General features: G+C 47.4%; 1 protein-coding gene across 1 annotated transcript in view; it reads right to left on the bottom strand.

The window, feature by feature from the left end:
- AATF (apoptosis antagonizing transcription factor) overlaps positions 1–23793 on the bottom strand; it is a 63487-nt gene that overhangs the window by 24436 nt on the left and 15258 nt on the right. Inside the window, exons 5-8 of the mRNA XM_079955647.1 lie at positions 12805–12919; positions 11308–11515; positions 10017–10181; positions 9170–9253 (exon numbers count right to left, since the gene is read on the bottom strand). Of these exons, the coding sequence (XP_079811773.1) occupies positions 9170–9253; positions 10017–10181; positions 11308–11515; positions 12805–12919 (572 nt within the window). The remainder of the gene's footprint in view (positions 1–9169; positions 9254–10016; positions 10182–11307; positions 11516–12804; positions 12920–23793) is intronic.

Below are 23793 nucleotides of genomic sequence, written 5' to 3'. Positions count from 1 at the left end.
GACATTCCCAGCCCCACCTGGGAATGATGAGAGTTGAACCTGAGACCTCCTTCATGCAAAGCAGATGCTCTACTCACTGAGCTATGACCCACATATTTTAAGGAGGGTTCAAATCCTCCCTTGATAATGCAACACGCTTGCGGTTTTGCATGCAGAAGGTCCCGGGTGCAACCCCCAAGGTGGCTTACAAACACACACATATGCACAAATACACACACACACGGAAGCCCGAAAGGTTTCACCCAACCTAGCCTGCTGCCCTTAACAGACAGACACCTAAAGGATGCGTGTATATATATTTAAAACTGTGTATCTCTCCTTCCCTCCTCAACAACTCTTCTATTAAAAAACATAAAGGCAATTAAAAAGCCCCCTGCGATGCTTTTTCCATTTGCTTACACACACACCCTTTAAATTCTTATTACTGCAGCAATTACATTCGGAGCCGTTAAGGGGCAGAGAGGCCGCTGCTTTGTTCCCGCAGGGGAGGGAGCAGAGAGAATAAACCCAGCAAGCTCCCTCTCTCTTTCTCTCTCTCTTTGCCCTGTTTATCTGATTGATTCCCCAACATCTTCCTGGCACACAATCTATCAGTTTATCTCTCCCACTTCATCACAGTCACTCCTGGCAGCTAAGTACAAGATCCAAATCCAGCCTTACGCAGACGGGCGACACGTTAAAACCAGTGTTAACGGCGGCACCGCTCTGTAAACAGTTGCCCTCTGGGGCTCGGGGAGAAAATGGGCTGCTCCCTTTGCCCAGTCAATATCACGGGAGCAAAGAGTCTGGTGAGGAGCAAAACGAAGGCAATACTTATTAGGTGCCTCGCTTCCTCTCCTACAGCGCCGGCTGGTATGGCTGATCTTATTTTTGGAAAGGGAAAGGGGAAACAGAAAGCTTGAATACTCTGCAGCAAAACGTATTTGCGTTCGCGGCAAATTGTTCCTTCCAGGCAAGTTCGCTTGGTGGATCTGTCAGATCTGTCACGTGAGCACTGGGGGCTGTGCAGACAACTGCTTTTGGGGCCAGGTAGGGGAAGAAATGGGTGGGCACTGTGGGTAGGGTAGGGTGGGTTAAACCACAGAGCCTAGGTCTTGCCAATCAGAAGGTTGGCGGTTCGAATCTCCGCGACGGAGTGAGCTCCCGTTGCTCGGTCCCTGCTCCTGCCAACCTAGCCGTTGGAAAGCACGAAGTGCAAGTAGATAAATAGGTACCGCTCCGGCGGGAAGGTAAACGGCGTTTCCGTGCCCTGCTCTGGTGCACCAAAAGCGTCTTAGTCATGCTGGCCACATGACCCGGAAGCTGTACACCGGCTCCCCTGGCCAATAAAGTGAGATGAACGCCGCAACCCCAGAGTTGGCCAAGACTGGACCTAATGGTCAGGGGTCCCTTTACCTTTAGGGGAAGAAAAGGGGGCAAATTCTGCATGGGGGTTGGGGGTTAGAAAGCCGCCCAAGTTAGATAAACTTAAGTCTGCACACAAACACCACACTTCCACGGACGAAATCAATAGGTCTCTTTTGCGGAGCTGGCGCAAACACGCATGCCCTGGGCTTCTGCTCTGAGCATCCACTGCACTCTTTGTATCAGGTACTCCTGGCACACTTTGGAGAAAGAGGCCCTGAGACCAGTGCCTGGGGTTCCCCATCCATATTGCAGGGCAATCAGGAGAGGGGTCCCCATCTCTGACCTAGCTAGTTTCTGGGTTTGTGTGTGTGTACAGTGTGCTGTAGGGCTTAGTGTTGGAGTAGGACCTGGGAATTCAGGGTTCAAATCCCCACTCGGCCATGAAGTTCGCTGGGTGACCTTGGGGCAGTCAATGTCTCTTTCCCTCTCAGTATAATGTACCTCACTGGGTTGCTGTGGAGATTAAATGAGATGGCAGGGGGAACCACAGATGCCACCTTGAGCAACTTGGGACAGAAAAAGGTGGGATATAACTGCAATAAATAAGTGTGTGTGTGTGTGTGTGTGTGTGAGAGAGAGAGAGAGAGAGAGAGAGAGAGAGAGAGAGAGAGAGTTAAAAAGCAACCTGAAGTTTGAGAATCACAGAATTGTAGAGCTGGAAGGGACCGACCACAAGGGCCATCTAGTTCAACCCCTCTGCAATGCAGGAATGTTTTTGCCCAACATGGGATTCGAACCCATGACCCATGATTTAAGAGTCTCATGCTCTACCGACTGAGCTATCCCTTCTCCAGCCCACTGAAGTCATGTTAACAATGGATTTATTTATTTTTTACGGAAATTTAAGACACAGGCAAGGGAGGGACACTACCCAATGGAAAAAAGTCTGGTTGGCTCTGCATGGGTGCCTCTACTATTATTATTGTTTCTTTAAAAAAAGATTTGATTAGTTTTTCTGCTATTTTGTCCTGTGGCCTTGCAGCCAACACAAACACACAGAGACTGCACCAGGTTCCAGAGCAGAGCCAAGGGTTCAGAGTAAGAGGATAAATGATAAACCAATTTACTGGAGGAAACAGCAAAATCTCTGTTTTTTTTTTTAATTCCAGCACAGGGCCTTTAATAAAGATGAAGAAGGGAAGGTGGGGGGAGGAATGAGAAAGAAAAAGAACACCACTCTCCGTTCCTGAAGTTGTAATATTTCATTAGGCTCAGCAATCCCAGTTAGAATTTATTAGTCAAAACAGAAAAACTCTAGTCAGGCCCCCACGTATTCCATTAGGAGTGACAGATGGAGTCTCCCAGTGTCTAATTATTAAGTAGGAAACGCAAGTAAATCACACTATCAGCACTAAGCCCCCGATGTGTGAAGATTGAGGCAGAGGGAAAGGAAATGGTGGTAGTTGAGGAACTGGGATAAAACTGTGGCTGGCAAGTTCTCTCAATCAAACTGGCACCAAACGACTTCCACTGATGCAAATCTCCTAATGTTGCCCCCTTATAGCCTGCCTCAGAAGGCTGAAACTTGCCAAGGTCAGCAGCAGGAAGTCTTTCTCAGCCCCGGGACCACGTTCCCTTCTGGGCAAGCTTCCAAGGGCCACGGTCCCAGTGGCAGGCAGAGCCAGGCCTAAAGAAAACAGAGTTCAAGCGATGCCAACGTTCCCTTTGCACCACGGGGGAGTTACTACACACTTCTCACAATTTTACGATGTAGGGAAATGCACATAGGGGGCAAATGCTCTGGAAAGCATGCCAATATGTGGATGTCTGTGATGTGGTTTTTAAAAAAACATGTCTAATATGCACTGGAATATACACAATATACACAATATACACAAAAATGTGTCTAATATGCACTGGAAAGCATGCACAGTCAGGGCAGACGGTGAACAAAATTGCCTATTTTAGCGGCAAGTCAGGTGGGTGCAATTTGGGTGCAATTTTTCATTTTGTTTTTGTTTTTTTTAAGATCAAAAAAAGGGGGAGGGACCAATGATTGAGCATATATGAAATGGCACAGAACTGAAACAGGTGGTGCATAACCTCCAAGTTCAGAGAAGGCATGTCTCTGAGTACAGAGTAGCTGGGGGAACTTGGGAGGGGGGGAGCTTTCCAAAGGCACTTCGTTTGTTAATTTGGGCTGATTAGATAGGCCCTTGGTTTGATCCAGGAATGCCTTTTCTAATGTTCTCATTCATCCTCCATCTCCCTCTTTCTCTTCATCCATTTACAAGATGCAATGGCAGCCGCCACCAACACGGCTGGTTAGGCGAATTCAGAGAGGATCAAGGCCCAGGGATACTAGCCAAGATAGTTTTGTTCTGCCACCGCTGTTGGGAGGCGGTAATGCTACTGGAGGCCAGCTACTGGGAGAAACAAGTGGGGAGACTGCTCTTGCACCCAGAGCCGTCTTACAGACTTCCCACGGGTATCTGGTTGTGATGAAAGGATGCTAGACTAGATGGGCCTTCGGCCTGATCCAGCAGAACTCTTCCAATGTTCTTGTACAGAGTTCGTTATTGTTGTTGTTGTTTAACTTTCTATACCGCCCTTCATCCAAGGATCACAGGGCGGGTTACATATTAAAAAACCACACAAAAACGCATACCATAATAAGCAAAAACAATACCACCCCCCAACCACAGTTTAAAAGGCCAATTTAATTAGCCAAAGGTCTGAGAGATGAGGAATGTTTCTCTTTCTACCTGGCACCTAAAGATATGTAACAAAGGCACCAGGCGAGGCTTCCTGGGGAGAGTATTCCGCAAGCAGGGAGCCACCACAGAAAAGGCCCACTCTCATGTTGCCAACCTCCAGACCTCTCACGGAGGAGGCACATGAAGAAGGGCTTCCAATGAGGATTGCAGTGTGTTGGCTGCACACTGGGAAAGTATCCTGCTGTTTTGGGGCAACAAGCTATCAGTAGCCAACAATGCACACTCAGAAAGGCAAAAGTGCCCCTCTAAAGCTGGTTACGGGCAAAAACCAACACTGAGAATTAGACCTCGCAAGTGCATGTCTAAATCCACCTGTGGAGAGTCACAGAAAGCTATCAGTTCTGCGAAAGGATGCTTTAGGTTGCAAATTAGCGTTACTAACCATTACTCGACAGCACGCCTGTGTTCTACCTCCAACAGTAGCTGACTGGGAGATGAGAACTGCAGGTGGACAGGGTGCTGCTGGGCTCAGGGTTTGCTTTTGTGCTTTCCATTACTATCCACGATGGCTACGTTCCTGCCAGAGGCAACGTGCTTCTGAATACCAGTTGCTGGAAACAGCAGGAGGGAAGAGGGCTGCTGTGCTCAAGCCCAGCATTGGAGTTTCCCACAGGAATCGCACTGGCCACTGTGAGAACAGGATCCATTGGCCTGATCCAGCACGGCTCTTCTTAAGCTTCTAAATGACAGCTTCACCATGAATATACCAACACTGATCCACAGCTGCTGAAGGTTAGGCATTAATTACATCTACCACTAGCTCAGCGACGACCCGCAAAAAAATTAAATATAAAGAATGCCACTGTGGAAAACTGTGTAACTGTGAAAAGCAACAGAAAAGAAGACGTGTCCTCTTCTTAGTAACCCATTAAGAGGAGCCCCCAAACCAAGCTTTAAAAACGTGCTATTAACCACCTACTCAGCCATTCCAGAGACACATGCCTATGATAAGATTATTGTATTGCCATTAACCTATGGAATGGTTGCAGACAGCTCCTATTTCCGGGGGGGGGGGCACCCTCTAAATGCATCTAATGAGAGCCACAAGATCAACTGTCCATATTAATCGCTCACCAGTTTAATTAAGGTAAACCAACTTGTCAGGATGGAAGCAGGAGAAGGAGGAGAAAAAAAGCCCACTCCCTCTCTCCATTTTTCACCATTATTGACTTGTAATAGTTTGCCAGATTTTGTAATTACTTGTCTGCATGGCATTATCAGAAATCTCGTGTGTGTGTGTGTGTGTGTGTGTGTGCGCGCACACACACCACAAAAACACTGAAGTTGCTTTGTTTAAAGCCGGTTTTGTACACGACACGTGCCTGCAAAATCACAGCTGGAAGTGCTTAAGTAGTTAAAAGATGCAGAAATTAAGGACCTAAGAAGAGGCCGTCCAGTTCTGCAATCCTGTTCTCACAGCGGCCAACTAGACGTCCCAGGTGAGCACAAGCACAAGAGCATTCTCCCTGGTTGAGATGCCTGGGACTCAGGAGCACACTGCCATGAAGGAAAGTGGAGAAATAAAATAATGTTCCCCCTCTCTCCTAACATTAGAACTTGTGGACATTCAATGAAGCCGAATGCTGGAAGATTCAGGTCAGAAAGGAGAAAGTCCCTTCATCACACAGAGCGCATAGTTGAACTACGGAACTCGCTGCCACAAGAGGCAGCGACGACCAGCAAGCTGAATGGCCTTAAAATACGATTATAGACAAATTCGTGGAGGAGAGGGCTATCAATGGCTAGCAGCCACGACAGCTGTGCTCTTCCTTCGCAGCTGGAGGCAGGATACTTGTAGGTATCAATTTATGGGAATCGCAAGCGGGGAGAGTGCTGTTGTTGCACTCAGGTCCTGCTTTCGAACTTCTCATTTGGACATCTGGTTGGCTACTGTGAGAACAGGATGCTGGACTAGATGGGCCAGTGGCCTGATCCAAATGGGCTCTCTTCATTTCCTTGTGAGCCTAAAATCTGACTATGATGGCGCCAGGGGTGCTCCCCTGATGAGAGCACTCTGCAATCAGACAGCCACAACTGGAAAAAGGCCCTTTTTGTCTCTCCACCCCTCACTTCAGAGGAGCAAGCATGCAGGGAAGGGGCTCTGATGATGCTCATCTAGTCCATATAGGATCATGTGGGGAGTAGCAGGCCCAGGCATTCAGCACCTAGCCTTGGGTCAACTTTAATCAACTTTGATCGACCTAGGAACCCGTACCTAGGGGACCGCCTCTCCCGATATGCCCCACGAAGGACCTTAAGGTACATAAATAGCAACACCCTAGAGGTCCCGGGTCCTAAAGAAGTTAGATTACCCTCAACCAGAGCCAGGGCCTTGTCAACACTGGCCTGGTGGAATGCTCTGTCTCATGAGACCAGGGCCCTGCAGGATCTGATTTCTTTCTGCAGGGCCTGTAAGACAGAGTTGTTCCACCTGGCCTTTGGCTTCGAATCAACTTGATTCCCTCCCCCTCTTTCTTTTTTCCTTTCTCCTTCTATGATGGAACTTCCCTGGCTTTCTTCTGGCCCATGTAGGACCAGTCTGGATAGTTAGCCTTGGTGAAGACTTGACGTTTTCATCTGCAAAGAAGTTTTTGATTTGAGTTTCCACTGAAATGAGGCTGCATTTGAATACATTTTAATGTTTTAATGTTGTGTTTTAACCTTGTTTTTTAAGTTGTATTTCAATCAATTGTTTTTATATTTGGTGTTAGCCGCCCTGAGCCTGGTCTTGGCTGGGGAGGGCAGGGTATGTATGTATGTATGTATGTATGTATGTATGTATGTATGTATAAATAAATAACCCCTCGCTCCCCAGAAGCAGCTTCCCAGCTCTGGCTCACAGCCCTAACAAATAAAAAAGGAAGGTCCTTTATGAAGCCACTTTTAAGTGGGAGGCTGGCAGAAAACAGACGCATCCGCTCCCCGACTCGCCTCTCAGGCTTATTGTCGAAAAAGGCTCCAGGTCCAATTTCTTTGCCAAATCCTACTGAACAGGAGGAAAATGAGCCAGGTCAGTGGAACAGGTACGGCTACACAGAGCCTGTCAAGGTGGCCTAGCATTCCCACAATTACTTGGGACACAATGAAGTGGTAATCTTTTAACAGATCATCTCCCCCAAGAAGCATATCAGGGATTGGAAGGGAGGGAGAGAAGCTGGCGGGTGTGTGTGTGTGTGTGTGTGAAGCAAAAAGCAGCAGAAGAAGAAGAAGAAAAGAAAAATGAAGGTGTATTTCTCAGCTGAGCAGATGTCTTGAGCGTGATGTACGAGGCACGGATAAGCTGTCGCAGCCCGCTGCCAAATCCAGGGAAGTGATTGAAGCCCCCACGCATCCCAAGGACCGTATTTAGAGACAGTAGGGTAGCCAGGAGTCAGGACCAGCCCCTGCTGAGCTGCCAGATGTTGGCAGCACCTGGAAAACGTCCTCCTCTCCCCCCCCCCCGCCTCTCCCTCTTGCTCTCTGTTCAAGCAGGTGCAGCCTAACAGCAGCAAGTCTAAGCGACAAATGTTGATATGTAAGTCATCCCCAAAGGCAGTTCCTCCCTCCTTTTGTTGAGTCACCCACCATTTGAACACTCATCGTTTGCACACCCACCATTCATGGCTCCTTTCTCCGCGCCCACTGCCCTCTCCTCGCACTTCGGGAAATGGCCAACCCCACACAAAGCAGAGCCTGGCAACTCCATTTGCCTGAAAGTCAGGTGCTCCCATTCCCTTCCAAGACCTCTATTCGTTTTAATTTAGATTAACCCCGATTAACTGAGGAGGGGTAAAGCACCCCTGCCAAATACTCCCAATTTCTTGTCCCACCCCAGTGCTGTTCCAGAGGGCCCCTAAATCCCCCATAGAACTTGCATAGCTGAAAAGCCCTATTGCAGAAAGAGAATTCTGCCTGCCATTCTGTGTCTCCTCCATCCTACTATGTTCATCTCTCTCTTTCTTTTCCTCCTTCCTCTCTCTGTGTATGCTACATGATGTATGGTCTCTCATATGTATGCTCTCTCTGTGTATGCTCTCTCATATGCTACATGATTTATTTAAAGGATTTATAAACCACCCACCATTTGAAAACCATCCTGGCAGTGTACCAAAAAAAAAGACACAAACTTTTTGCAAGAGTAAGAACAGATTAAGTCCATCTGTAAAGCCAACGGGAACAATATCCAACAAAGCTACCCCTGAAAAAGCCTGGTTCATTATCACTATTATTATTATTATTATTATTAGGCCTTAAGGAGATGCCTTTCAAAAAAGAAAAAAAGGACTGTTGGTATTATCCTATATGGCTACAAGCTGTGAAATTGAGAACTTCGTTGCTGGGGCTGCGGTGTGTGTGTGTCATTTATAGCATGTAAAGCAGTGGTGGGGTCACTCAAGCACAGAAACTTTGCCCAGGCCACGCTGCTCGCTGGCCCCGCTTTCTTCGCCCTAAAGGTAAAGGGACCAGTCGCGGACGACTCTGGGGTTGCGGCGCTCATCTCACTTTATTGGCCAAGGGAGCTGGCATACAGCTTCCGGGTCATGTGGCCAGCATGACTCAGCCGCTTCTGGCGAACCAGAGCAGCGCACAGAAACACCGTTTACTTTGACGTGCTTTCGAACTGCTAGGTGGGCAGGAGCAGGGACCGAGCAACGGGAGCTCACCCCGTTGCAGGGATTCAAACCGCTGACCTTCTGATCGGCAAGTCCTAGGCTCTGTGGTTTAACCCACAGCGCCCTACTCTAGCGATAACACCACTTGCTTGCCTCAAGGGAGAGCAGTGTGTCTGGGCACACCCACTTTTGCCACCATGAGTATGTGCTCTGCCAAAGGCTGAGAATGATGGAACGCAGCTACAAACGTCCCCCCCCCCCATTCCTTTTACAAAGGAGCTCCCTGTGGAAAAAGGAACAGTGCTATCTCTCAATGGGTGGTGGGCCCAAGATAGCTGTTCACTTATGTGCATGAAAAGCGGAGCACATCTGGGCAAAGACACACAGGGGCAGGTGCTTGCAATTTTTTCTGCTCAGCTTAAAAGTTTCCACCCACTGCCACAAGGCCCCCACCTGATGGTAGAAGTCGTCATCGTCAAAGATCTCTTCGTCCAGGTCTTTGAGGTGCGCGTTGGATGTTGTTGGTGGAAGGGTCTCCTAGTAAGGCAAGAGAAAAATCAAGAAGACTCTCTGGGCTTGAATCTGGGCTCAAGAGGCTGCTTTCTCAGTGGGCCCTGTGACCACAGAGCTGCTGAGAAGCCACGACGACATACCCCAACTTGGCTTTATAAAATAAACTCAAAGAGGCTTAATGATGTGGGTTTAGGAACCTGCGGTCGCTCCAGGTGTTGCTGGACTACAACTCCCATCATCTCCAACCGCTGGTCACACCGGCTGGGGCTGATGGGAGTTGGGAGTCTTCTCATCAAAATCTGGAGGGCCACAGGATCCCCATATCTGGTTCAGGGGACCAGGACCTAGTGCCCCCAAGCCTGTTCTCTCTCCCCTACTCTGTGGAGCCATTGCACCACCAATTTCCCAGTCGGGGTTCCCCAGTAGCAGGCTATGACAGGGTCCCCAACAGAAATCTAAGAAACTGTGGAAATACCTATCGTCACTTGGGTGCTTAAAATCCCCAATCCGCAGCTTACTCATTTATTAAATTTATTCCCCATCCAAAAGAAGAACCCAAAGGAGCTCAGAGAATATAGCCTATGGCAAGTCAAAGACCTTTTGCTAGCTTCGCTTGCAAACCTTACAATAGTTTCGCTCCACTGCGTTACAAAATTCCTTCTCGGCCTGCCTTCTTCCAGCGATCTTCTCAAAACAGGAAAGGTGCCTTGCTCTCAAACCGCAGCAGCCAATCTGTTTCCTTCCTCACTCCCCACCACCAGCCCATCCACCCAAATCTCCAGCTTACCGCCTGTCCTGGCAAAGTCGCTGGCAACGGCTCAGGGGCTGGCTGCAGCTTCCCCAGTACCCTGTAGGCTGACCGCTTGGTCCTCGTCCGCCGGAGCAACCTCTCTCGGTCCATCAAGATGTGATCGATCTGGGTCAGGATGGAACGCTCGAAGGCACCAAAACCCTGGAGGGACATTAACCAAGGTCGGACAAATGCAGGGAAAGCCATCTTCTGTTCCCCTGCCCCAAGCTTTCTGTGCGAGTGGATAAGCTGGGAAGTATTTCCTACGTGAGTGAGGCTTTAACTCGCGATTTCAGTTATCTGTCTCCAATAGATGGCTGGACCACAGAGAGCATTTTCAGTTCCCTCCAATTAGTTAACCCTCCTTCCTAAATTGTCAGCCAAGGATTTTCCCAGAGGCATCTGAAGGAGCATCTCCACCCCCATTGTCCAGCCCAGACACTGAGGTCCAGCTCCAAGGAGGGCCTTCTGGTGGTTCCCTCCCTGAAAGAAGTGAGGTTACAGGGAACCAGGCAGTGGGCCTTCTTGGTAGTGGCACCCGCCCTGTGGAACGCCCTCCCGTCAGATGTCAAGGAAATAAACAACTATCTGACTTTTAGAAGACATCTGAAGGCAGCCCTGTTTAGGGAAGTTTTTAATGTTTGATGTTTTATCATGTTTTTTATATTTTGTTGGGAGTTGCCCAGAGTGGTTGGGGAGGCCCAGCCAGATGGGCAGGGTAAAAGCAGTGGACTCGTAATCTGGTGAACCGGGTTCGATTCCACACTCCTCCACATGCAGCTGCTGGGTGACCTTAGGCCAGTCACACTTCTCTGAAGTCTCTCAGCCCCACTCACCTCACAGAGTGTTTGTTGTGGGGGAGGAAGGGAAAGGAGAATGTTAGCCACTTTGAGACTCCTTAGGGTAGTGATAAAGTGGGATATCAAATCCAAACTCCTCTTCTTCTTCTTACTATTACTATTTTCAATTTATTGATGCAGGTGCTATTATGTATGCATGTATGTGTGTATGTATGTATGTATGTATGTATGTATGCATTGAATTTGTATACTGCATTTCACCTATAGAGCTCAGGGCAGTTCACAATGCATTTTTACATGCACGCTCCTGTTTATGTAGCTTTTTCTTTCCCTTTTAGCTTTTCAAAATGGGGATCTGCACAAGATGCAGCTTTCCCTGACAATGGGATCTTAGCACTGCAATGGGATCTTAGCACTGCAAGGAAGCCACAAGCCACACGTGACCTATGACCTGCGCCCACCCCGCAAAACAGAGGAGCGACTCTTGCCTTCCCCAGCTTCCCAGAAGCCAGCTTGGTCCTATCATGCCACTTCTGCAGCGTGCTGTTCCGATAGGACCGGAAGTCGGCAAACCGCTTGGCCACGAACTGTGGGTAATCGTCCATTCCCAGCTTCCGCTTGCGTGGCCTCTTCCTCTCCTTGTCTTCCATCTCAGCTTGGTCATCGTCGTCATTGCCGCTTGGGATCTCTTCGTTGCTAAAGGCAAGATCAAGAACATGCAACTCCTAACTCAACGCATTTATTTACTTAGCAATACACCACTATATTATTTGGGGCGGGGGGTGACGTCTAAGTGGCTTACAGCAAATATAAAACATTGAAATTATTGGTTTAGAAACGGGTTAAAAAACAAGTATTTAAACCTATCCAGAAGGTGATGAAAAGCAACATTGGCTTAAGAGGGATAAAACACACATGACATCTACACATCTGGATGGGCTTCCCTAAACAGAAATGTTTTAAGCAGGCGCCAGAAACATCAAAGACGCTTGCCTAATGTCAACAGGCAGGGAGTGTTCATGCTGCCACAGCAAAAAGTTGAATTCTCACTAGTGTGGAACTATGTGGGACCCATAGCCGTGCCCCTTCTGCAGACCCAAGGAGCTGAATGGGCACATATGGGGTAAAGCAATCCTGCAAGGAAACTGGTCCCAACCTGTTAAGGGCTCTATACATACCTATATTAGCACTCTGAACTTGGTCCAGTAGCAACACAGCATCCTTGTTCCGAAATCTTCCCCAGATGAGAGCAGCCAACTCACGAGTGCTCTCAGAGCCTTCCCAAACCTCATCTTCCCTTATGACAGTTCTGAGTGAGTCCCTAACTGCTGGGTTCTCCCCCTGAGGATTACTTGACAAATCTCCTTTTCCCCCCCTCCTTCAACACCTACTCCCATAAAGGAGGAAAAGTTGCAGCATTTGGAATGTGCTCTTGAACTGAGATCATAATGCCTTTTGCATGCCTGGGTGCAGAGACGCATAGGGGCAGGGTGGGGCAGAATGCAAAAAAACTAATTATCATTTAATTTATTAAATTTGCATGCAGTCGGGGTCATCTGAAGATCACAAGGCCGTTTACAACATAAACATACAAAATGAGAACACAAAACACATAATAAAAACCTCTTTAACTTTTCCAGGGGTGGAGCATAGCTTATTGTACAGCTGTCAGTTCCAGAACCAATCGCTTCACCCATTTTTTGCCCTCCGACTGACATGGAACTTGGGAACAAAGGAGGCTGGTCTATAACAAGGCAGGCCACTGGCCCATCTACCTCAGTACTGTCTACACTGGCCGGCAGCAACTCCCAAGGTTTAAGACAGGGGTCTTTCCCAGCCCTAACTGGAGAGGCCGGGGATCGAACCTGAGATGGGCAGATTCTCTACCCACTAAGCTATGGGCCTTTTCCCTTTCCAGCTAGAGGCGAAAGCTTCCCCAGCCTCATCCCTGAGGTCGACAGAACTGCCATTGTTTTTGCAGTTACCTCTCCTCTTTCCCTTGCTCTCCATCTACCAGATGTCTTGTGCCCGAGTACTGGTGCAAAAGCTCGTCCTGGAGATCCACCAGGGTCCTCAGCAAAGCCTTGAGGGCTTTGTGATCTGCAGAACAAAATGGAAATGGCATTTAATGTTTCCCAAAGAGTCACTACCAGAAAAGCTTCAAAGACAGGAGATTTGGGGGGCTGGGGGTGGAGAGAGAGAATAATTGAGGATTTTGCAGGCAGCAGGTGGGGCAGCAGTTTTGACACGTCCACACCCCCCATGTGACTTCTCCGATGGCAGCAGGAAGACCATGCTATTTGCCACTGCACTTTTAAGTTCTTCGTCTGGGAAGAAAACGAATGAACAAACAATGGGAATAAATTTGCACATCTTTGCACGCTGGCCACAAAGAGTTTTCTGCAGAATCCAGAACGGTGAAAGCGGTGAAGAATTAAGACATGCAAAGGGTGCTAGCAAAGTCGCTTGAATAACGCAGAGGGAGCCCAGAGAGGAAAGAAATCCCGGTTAATGCTTCTCGGAGCAAAAATAAACAATAACAGTGCACTGTTCAAAAAGAAATAAACAGAGATTTTGCCTTTCAGGGGCCTGCCTTTTTGAGAGAAGAATTAGGTGCAACTAAACCTGCCTCAACTAGACACCCAAGCAGAGCATGTGCTACCTCCACAAAGATCATGTCACTCTGGCTAGTTGCTAAGCAACACCTCTGCCCCTCCCACCCACCTTGGGAGAACAGAATTAACTCTTAAGTTGCAAACGAAATGATCCCTTCTGTTGAACTCCCAACAAAGGGAAGGTGAGAAAGAGTCCTAGGAAAGGGGTGTGGAACTGAAGGACCTTCACCTTCTGCTGAACTACAACTCCCATCATTCCTGGCCACTGGAGGATGATGGGAACTGGAGTTTGACTACACCTGTGAGGGCCACCGGTTCTCCACCACTGCTCTTAGGGGGAGGGAGTGGGAATGTAGGAAGCTGCCTTAAACCAGCTCAGACTACCTGCCCATCTAGTCCAGGGTTTCCCAATCTTGGGTCTCCAGCTGTTTTTTTCGACTACAACTCCCATCATACCTAGCTAGCAGGACCAGATGATGGGAACTGTAGTCCAACAACAGCTGGAGACCCAACCTTGGGAAACACTGATCTAGTCCAATACTGCCTATTCTGACCAGCAGCAGCTCTCCAGGGCTTCAGGGAAAGGCAGGTGTATCCTATCACTTCCTGCAGGAGCCTTTTAAGCCGGAGACGCTGGGGGCTTAGCTTGGAGCCCTCTGCATGCAAAAGGGGCAATTGGCCATTAAGGTACAGCTCCTCTCAACCTGCCTTAATTCAGGGTTGAGGAACCTCAGGCTTTGGAGGGTGGAACCAATGTGGCCCTGAAGACTCCTCAATTCGGCCCTGGGGGTCCTGCTAAGGTCGCATCCCTCACTGGCCTGGCTTCAAACCCTCCTCTGGTGATTTTACCTGGCTGGGAAAAGCACCCTTGAACTGAGATAAACTACCTCTTGCTTGGCTAGATGGAGACTGTTGTGTGTCTGGCCATTAACATTATTTTATATCCCATTGGTCTTCTTTCCAAAGGAGTCCAGGGCAGCAAAAGCATAACTAAAACTAGATCACTAGAAACCCTATAAAAGCTGCTTAAATGGATGAACAAAGTCTCGTAACCGATGATTTCAGGGTTGCCGGAAACATGGATCTCTCAGCCATCCTAAGGCTGAGTGAACCAGAATGCCTTTTGAATTCCACTGAAAAGTCAATAATGAGAGAGAGAGATGCATGTCGCGAGGGAGGGCATTCTACAAGCAGGTGGAACCACCACCAAGAAGGCCCTGCTGCGGGTCAGCGCCAACCATGCAATACACAGTGGTGGTTGACACCAACAAGGTCACACCTGCCAATCACAGAGTCTTGATGACTGATGTGGCCCTCAGAACATTGCCATGACGGAATGCACACCTTGGGGGGAAAAGGGCTCCCTGTGCCTGCCTTAAGGGTCAAGTAGGGACACGTATCCCCTAACATTACATAAATATTTGTGTGCAGGGGTGGAAATAGGCTGACTGTTTGGTTTTTCTTAATGCTTAAAATCATGGGTAGGCCAACTAAGGCCTGGGGGCCAGATCGGGCCCAATCACCTTCTAAATCCGGCCCGCGGATGGTCCGGGAATCAGCCTGTTTTTACATGAGTAGGATGTGTCCTTTTATTTTAATCTCTGGGTTATTTGTGGGGCCTGCCTGGTGTTTTTACATGAGCAGAATGTGTGCTTTTATTTAAAATGCATCTCTGGATTATTTGTGGGGCATAGGAATTCATTATTTTTTTTCAAAATATAGTCCGGCCCCCCACAAGGTCTCAGGGACAGTGGACTGGCCCCCTGCTGAAAAAGTTTGCTGACCCCTGCTTAAAATCCACAAGGCTGCTTGTAAGCCCGTATTTTTGGACTGGGGAGAGGGAGGAAAGCTCCTCTTTTCTCACCCACCCAGCCACCCCCCACCTTCAGCTTGCCATCTTGTTAAAAAATGGGGGTGGGCCCCAAACCCATTTACAGCAAATGGGGGCTTACGCGGTGGCGAGGGAGGAAGCACAAAAGGAGCCATCGTATCACCCTGTGTGACAAGTGGCAGGCAGGCAAGAGAACAAAGCGAAGATAAGGTGGGGAATTATTTTCACCATCAAGCACATTACACATGTTTATTCCTGAATGGCGAGGAGCGCCGCAAGATATATGACGGCGGGGAGAGAGGAGAGGAGCGGCGGCCGCCCGGGGAGGGGGGTGGTGGAAAGGGGGTCACATCCGCTGCAGCTGACACTCAACATATGCAAAAGAGACGGCAACAGAGGTTATTATATTTGGGTCTGAGAGACACTGCCTGAAAAGGCTCAGAGAGAAAGAGAGAGGGGGGGGGAACAGAGGTGCAAAAGAAATACAAACTGTTTGCTTGGATAAATTTTTTAAGCAAAACTGAAATAAATAACACTGTGTGTGTGTGTGTGTCCCGTGCACCCTGCAAGGTGGGGTTTCCCTGTAAGAAAATGAATAAAACAAGCATCCCTTCACACACCCCACAAAAGAAGTAAACGAGGCCATAACTTTAATTCTGCTTACCTGGGAATAAGTCCTATTGAAGAGGGCTTACCTCTGGAGCAGGTACCCTACATTTAAAGCATATTTAGCCCCCCCGCCCCCGGAATCCTGGCAATTGTGGTTCATTAAGGGTGATGGGAATTGTATCCCTGGCTCCCATGATTCTTTGAAGAGTAATTGTGGGCTTTAAATGTGTGTTGGGTGTGTTTTAAATGAGTGGATCTGTCCCTGGTGAGGCTTACGTTGTGACTGGGAAAATGCTCCCATGTAAAACTTTCTGACTTACCGTATTTTTCGCCCCATAGGACGCACCGGCCCATAGGACGCACCAAGTTTTTTTGGGGGGGGGAAATAAAGGGGAAAAAAATTATTTCCCCCTCCCCAGGCGCTTGTGGGGCTGGCAGCGGGGAGAAGCGCTCTTCTCCCCGCCGCCCGCCTTCAGACCAGGTCCGGGGACAGCGGGAAGACGCGCTGCGCCTCCCCACTGTCCCCGGAGCTTGCGGGGCTGGCAGCAGGGAGAAGCACGCGTCTCCCCGCCGTCAGCCTCCAAACCACATCGGGAGACAGCGGGATGGCGGCGTTCCGCCTCCCCGCTGTCCCCCGACCTTGTGGGGCTGGCGCTGCGGCTCTCCTGAAGCCTGGAGAGCGAGAGGGGTCGGTGCGCACCGACCCCTCTCACTCTCTAGGCTTCAGCGAAAGCCTGCATTCGCCCCATAGGACGCACACACATTTCCCCTTCATTTTTGGAGGGGAAAAAGTGCGTCCTATAGGGCAAAAAATACGGTAACTCTTGAGTAAGCAAGCACAAGACCGTGCTATAAGCAACTGACAAAAGGGGGGGGGGGAGGTCAAATCATTTAGCCCCAGTTTAGCTTACTAAGAATAATAACAATAACACATTTAAATAGCTTTGAAGTCTCTATTTGGTCACTTACTTGCTGTGGGCTGTGTCCAATGTTTGTACAACTCAGAAGAGACCCATTGAAATGTATGGCCATGACTATACCTAGATGCACAGGGATGTATTAAACTAAGTTCTACTCAGTGCTGACCCATTGGAGTTAATGGACCTATGATAGACAAGTGCATTAATTTCAGTGGGTCTACTCTGAGCTTGACTAAGATTGGATACAATCTATAGGTAGTGGTCAACAAGAGTCCTACTCAGAGTAGACCCAATGAAGTTAAACTGACATGACTTACCTTGGTTCATTTCAGCGGGTCAACCCTGAGAAAGACAAAGCTGAATATAACTAATTTTTAATCTGTAGTTTTATTTTATAACACATATTGTTTAACTGCTGACTATATTTCAAAGAGGGTGAGGGCCAACTTGTTTTTAACTTTCTGACCTATAATTAATAATTTTACTGTTAACTGCTATATATTTTGGAAAGTTGTTTGTGTGCTATGAATTTGGACACTCTTAAAATATTATAACCAGATTGCGCATGATGGTTCCCGAGATCAAATAGAAGGCTTTCATCTATGTTTAGATATAGCTAGAAGCCATTCTGAACAAAGATGGCTGATGGAAGCATTCCAAACAGTGATGATTTGAACCACAGATCTCAAAACTTCACTGACTTTTTGCTTCCCTTAATTCCTAAGCAATGTATCCAAAACTATCAGGACCAGTGGACAGAGATGATGGGAATTGTAGTCCCAAAACATCTGGAGGGCCAGTGTTTGCCTATGCCTGATATACAAAATATACAGCATGCATTCACACACACGGCAGCCCTCAAGATGCAACCCTCCGCATGCAACCCTAACCCACCCTGACAACAGCGATTTTGCTCAAGTTAAATGCTGGACCAGATGGGCCTTTAGCCTGACAAAGCAGGCTCTTAACCCCTGGCATCTCCAAGCAGGGCTGGGTATGTCAACGGTCTGAAATCCTCAATAGCCACGGCCAATCGGGATACTGGCCTGGATGGACCAATGGCCTAACTCAATATAAGGCAGCTTCCTATGTGCCTATTTAATCCAACCCTTCTTCACTCAGAGCCATGAGGACTTGAATCTATTTTCTGATGAAGATGGCAGAGCACGACCTGTTTTGCACCCAAAAGGTCCCAGGTTCAATCCCTGCTATCTCCAGGTGGGGCTGAGTGTGTCTGAAACCCTGCAGAGCTGCTGCCAGTCAGTGCAGACAACACAGAGCTAGATGGACCAATGGCCAGAAGTTTCCTTCAGCCGCTGCTGGGTTGGTGATAATTCAACACCTTAGCAAAGGGAAGGGCCTGGATGTCGTTCGACTCCAGGCTCCCATCAGCCCCAGCCAGCATGGCCGGGGATGATGGGAGTTGTAGTCTAGAGGGCACCAACGGCTTTCCCCATCCACGCTTATGTGCTCAGCTGCTCGGTGTACACGCACACAGCTGCAAAATATTGCAGGCACAGAATTATTACAAATATACAGAACACCATGAAAATATATATTCTCTACTCCTGAAACCCCCCGCCCCAACTCAAGACAAGTTATTACGGTGAAACCAAGGGTGTACGTCACTTTTCCCTGTCCAGTTTGGACATTTAGGATTAAGAGGGACTGCTCTCGTTCCTTTTCACAGACAGCTCTGAGACCGGAGTTAAACCGCAGGTCAAACGCAACGCTCGATACGTTGGCCCAAGAACAATACTTCTCATTCAAACCCATAAGCTAGGACCGCCCCCCCCCTGGTTCCCGCACCATCTCCCCGCCTGCCCCCCCCCAGCCTACCCCAGGCACTAGGCTAGTCATCCCCAGCAATTAATCCCCCAAGAAACACGTTTGATTAAATCTTTTCAAGCAAATCCTTTGCTTTGCTTTTGTTAGTTCACTTCTTGTCAACATCTATTAAAATATGCCTTTAATTCTCCCACAATCTTAAAAAACACTGATTCCACTGTCTTCAACTTTAATCAACTGTATGGCTGGCATTTTTCATTTCATAATAATGCACTGGTTGGAATTCAAGAGGCAGGCTCAACATCAATCATTCCGCAAGAATTTTTCCACTGCAATAAATATGCAAATGAGCAAAAGCCAGTCAGTCGTATTTCAGGCCCGACTTGCTAGTGTTTTAAAAAAAGGGGGGGGGAGAGAGACACAAATTTATTAATTGCCGTTGGCCAGCGGAATCCTATTACTTTGGGCATTGATTACAAAGCTGTGTGAGTGATTATCGTGCAACTCGCGGGCTATCCAGGCATGAGGAAAAATTATTAAAGCAAGGGGGAGATTATCAACTCAGAATAACAATAAGCTTTAACATTTTAAGGCCTCTAACTTTGGCAACAAAGAAGTTACGCCACCGCTCCGTTGCGTCACCATCCCCTAAAGTTGGGCAGTGGCCTGTAGGAGAGTCAGCGCTGTCCTCCCAGCCGCCATTATCCGCCAGATTTAGCGCAGAAAGGTTGGCATTTGAAGCATGGCCGTTCACAGAGGAAGCGGGGGGGACGGAGACGGACATGTGTGTGTGGTGTTCCTCCTTCCCTCCCCCTCTGGATGAACCATAATCCCCATATTCCACTTAAAAAGAAGATTTAAGTTTCTAGTATATTTATAGAACCTATAGCGATTAAAGAGGCAAAGTGTAGCAGGCATGATTATTCTAACTTTTTGTGAGAAATTAGCGTGCTCTCAACCTTTGCCCCCGCTCCCTGACGACCCAGAAAAATTCCTGCAAACATTTTTTGGGGTGCGGGTTATCAGGCTAAGGCTGTGGCTGAAGCACCTGCTCTGCATGCAGGTCCCAGCTTCAATCTCCAGGCAGGGCCGGCAGAGAGACTCCTACCCAAAACCCCGGAGAGCTGCTGCCAGTCAGTGTAGGCAATGCTAAGTTAGATGGGCCATTCGTCTGACTCATTGTAAGACAACTTCCTGTGCTTTCCAGGTTCGATTCAATTTCCAGGTTCGATTTCTCTAAATCAGGCCTCTCTTCCTTCAAACAGCTGCTGAAAAAGGTTGTGTCTTAGCTGCCTACCTCAAACTATATAAAGAGATGCTTGCATTCACGTTTTAAAGCAGGTATCCCCAAACTTGGCCCTCCAGATGTTTGGGACTACAACTCCCATCATCCCTAGCTAACAGGACCGGTGGTCAGGGATGGTAGGAATTGTAGTCCCAAAACATCTGGAGGGCCAAGTTTGGGGGTGCCTGCTTTAAAGCTCTGAAAGGCAAGGGGCCTAAATATTTGCAGGAACGCCTTCTTTCTTATCAATCTTCCTGTGTTTTAAGGTCAACAGGTAAGACCCTCTTTGTGGTTCGTATGTGGGATGAAGACATGGCTTGGGGAAGGGTCTTTTCAACAGCAGCTGCTCTCGCACGTGGAACTCCCTCCCTACTAAGCTGCGCCTGGCTCCATCTCTTTATATAGTTTGAGGTAGGCAGCTAAGACGCAACCTTTTTCAGCAGCTGTTTGAAGGAAGAGAGGCCTGATTTAGAGAAATATTAGCGGCGGCTGCCATCAGTTAATTCAGCAATTGTTTGAGAGTTGCTGTGAGTGATCTCATGGGACAGAAGCGGTCGGGCAGTCCTTAAGGCCTGAGTTGTTCAGGGCTTTGTATATTAATACAAGAACTGGTAGAAGGGCAGCCAGTTTAGCAGATGTTTCAGGAGAGGCGTCACCATCAGTGCCCTCAGCGCTCTAGCGCCAAGCTAGCTCTGGCTCGTGAACCAGGCCCAAGGGCAGCCCCACACAGAGCGCACTGCAGTAATCTAGTCCTGAGATTTCATTAAAAATATTTCTTCAGAGCAAAAACCCTCCCAGGGCATGCATAATATCTGAAAGACAGCCTCCTTCGCTACAGACCTTCTCAGGTGTGAGAGGAGCAGAAGGTAACCACTTGGTGGTTCCTCCACCCTCAGATGCTTGAGGAGGGCAGGAGAAGGCATTGCTGTGGCACCCCTAATCTCCCTCCCCACAGAGATGCATCTGGTAGCTTCATAGTATAGCTTTTGGTGAATGCTGAAGACGCATCTCTTTACCCTGGCTTCCAACACTCAAGGTGCTGGGAAGCCCAGCCAGATGGGCAGGGTGTAAATAATAAATTTTATTATTATTATTATTATTATTATTATTATTATTATTATTATTATTAAGACCCATTTTATTTTGGCGATTTTAAGTTGTTTAAAGCTGTTATTAATACTGTGTTTTAATGTTGCAACTCTCCCTGCAACCTTAGGGTGAAGGGTGGGTAATACAGTGGTACCTGGGTTCTCAAAATGTCTCTGTTGAAGAATGTTTCAGAACCCAAACGCCAAAAACCTGGAAGTAAATGCTTCCGTTTTCGAAGGGCCTCGGAAGTCGAATGGCTTCCGCTGCGTGTTTTTTCAATTTTCTCAACTGCATTTGCAGCCAGCCCTTTGCGCCTTGGTTTTCGAACGTTTCAGAACTCAGACGGTCTTCCATAAGATATTACGTTAAGAGAACCGAGGTACCACTGTAAATAATAATAAACAAAACTTTTTAAAAGAAAAGCTAAGAGGCTATTCCCAATTTTCTGCAAGCACCTATTAAAAAAATTTGACAGATTTCTCAAGAAATCCATTTTATGTTTATTAAAAAGAACGCCCCACCCTCCAATGTCTTGCTGTTCCAATTCCCGACATGCTCCTGCTCCCATCCCACAAAAGTAGTGTTGCTGCAGAGTGCCAGATTTCTCTCCCCCTCCCCCAGAAAAAACAAACCCTACTTGTTACAAGATTAAATGATTTATATATTGTTTAAATAACTAGGATTCCCAGCTGTTTCCCCAACAGCATGAAGTACAGGCTTCCAGCTCTAGCAGTGATTGAAACAGTGCCTGTTGAAGATTAGCTATAAATAAAATAGCTTGAACTGTAAACAGAGGGGATGGAGGGAGGGAAAGATTTGGTAATTAGCAGTCAGATCCTGCAAGGTGCCAGGGTTAATTAAAAAAAGAAAAAGTGCAAAATTATGGCTTGAAAGCAGCAGGACCATAGGAAGCTGCTTTATACCATGCCAGATTATTTGACCATCAAGTACAGTAGTGTCTACTCAGATCGGCAGCGGCAGTGGCGGCTCTTTTAGGGTTTCAACCAGAGAAAGGTCTTTCCCAGAAACTAGAAATCCCTACAACTGGACAGGTCGGGGACTGAGCCCAGGTCCTTCTACATCCTCGCCCAGGTGTCGATGAACTATAACTCCCACCATTCCCGGACAAGGACCATGTCTGCTGGCGCTAATGGGAGCTGCAGTTCCCATTTCTCTACACGCAGGTCACATACTCTCAGTGGAGATTGGAGACTAGGGCGAATGGGCACTAAGCTCAGTCTGCCGCCCTCCACAAGCCCCCATCCTCACTAGCTTTAATTAAAACTAATCAGGTCCCATCATAGGCTCTGCCCCCTGCCCTACCAGCGACAAAGGCTATCTATTGGCCAACAACACTGCATGCTCTACCACCCATCCATTTGTTTTGTTTTTAGATCTCACTTTATTGCTCCAAGCAGCTCTCAAAAGTAGCTTACGACAGATTCCCCACAGTAAAAGTCGTATTGACGTCTGGTAGCAGAAACCTGTGTTAGAAACTCCGGTGATATGAGCTAATTACTAAATGCCACCTTAAACATAGGTTAGGGTTGCTGCAACGAAATGTCTAAGCAGCTTATTTTTTTGGCAGTGAAATTAATTTTTTCCCCTACTCTTTTTCATTTCATTTCTATACCTCATTATATTATAAAAAATACTTTTTCATAATAAATTTATTTGTTTGGTTTTTCAGATTAAAATTTCACAGTCCCATGTCCAACATCCAACATAAAAACAAGATTCCAAGGAATCTCCTGGACTTTCCTCCTCCCCTTTGTGGGTCCTACTGTTAATTATTTCCTCCTGCATCTTTTGTAATAATCCAAATATTTTACCTCTCCACTGTGTCCAAAATTCACCATTAAACTACAAGTGATATTCCAATCCTACTAACGATTTTAACTGTTTACAATGGTATTTAAGATAAGTTATATTCCCCCCCCCCCGTTCCTTATTAAAATTACTATTTTTCATTTCATTTCTATACTTCATTTTATATATATATATATCAAAGTGGTTTACAGCACATTAAAACATCAAATGAAACAATCAAGAATAAAATAAATTCAAGCTTCAAGGGAAATATCTCAGACCCTTCTCTAAGTGACATTTGGCTTTCCCCTTATTTATTTACCTATTTAATTTACACAGCTGCCCCATAGCAGAAGTACTCTAGGAAGCCTATGTGTGATGTAGTTGATTAGAGCATTGGAGTAGGACAGGCATAGGCAAACTCTGCACTCCAGATGTTTTGAGATTACAATTCCCATCATCCCTGACCACTGGTCCTGTTAGCTAGGGGTGATAGGTGTTGTAGTCCCAAAACATCTGGAGGGCAGAGTTTGCCTGTGCCTGGATTAGGACCTAGGAGATCAGAGTTCACATCCCCATTCAGTCATGAAGCTCACTGGGTGACCTTGGAGTCAGTCACCTTCTCTTAGCCTCCCTCACAGGGTCATTGTAGGGATTAACTGAGGAGGGGGGTGAGCCATGTAAACCTTGGGGGGAAAGGCGAGATATAAATGCAATCAATAAGCTTACTTGCTTAAGAAAGCTGGAGGGGAGATCTGGCATCCCGAGATCTCCATGTGGTCACAATTTAACCTTGGACAGTCACAAAATGCACCTGGAGAATTCTAACACTGGCAGGAACATAAATAGTTAAGTTTTATATATATATTTTATTTATTGGATTAATACCATTACTAATTGCTGGAAAAGTTAGGACAGTTGGGTGTTTTTTGCCACCAGTCCTGGCTGTTTGAATTCCTTTGCACCCCAATAATGGCAGGCTTCATCTTTTCTAGCTCCAACTGATTAGATAAGTTGGTATAAATTTA

The sequence above is a fragment of the Podarcis cretensis genome (genome assembly GCF_951804945.1).
Source record: "Podarcis cretensis genome assembly, chromosome: 15".
Lineage (NCBI taxonomy): Eukaryota > Metazoa > Chordata > Lepidosauria > Squamata > Lacertidae > Podarcis > Podarcis cretensis.
The sequence above is the reverse complement of the archived record's forward strand: the minus strand, read 5'-3'. Positions and strand labels throughout refer to the sequence as shown.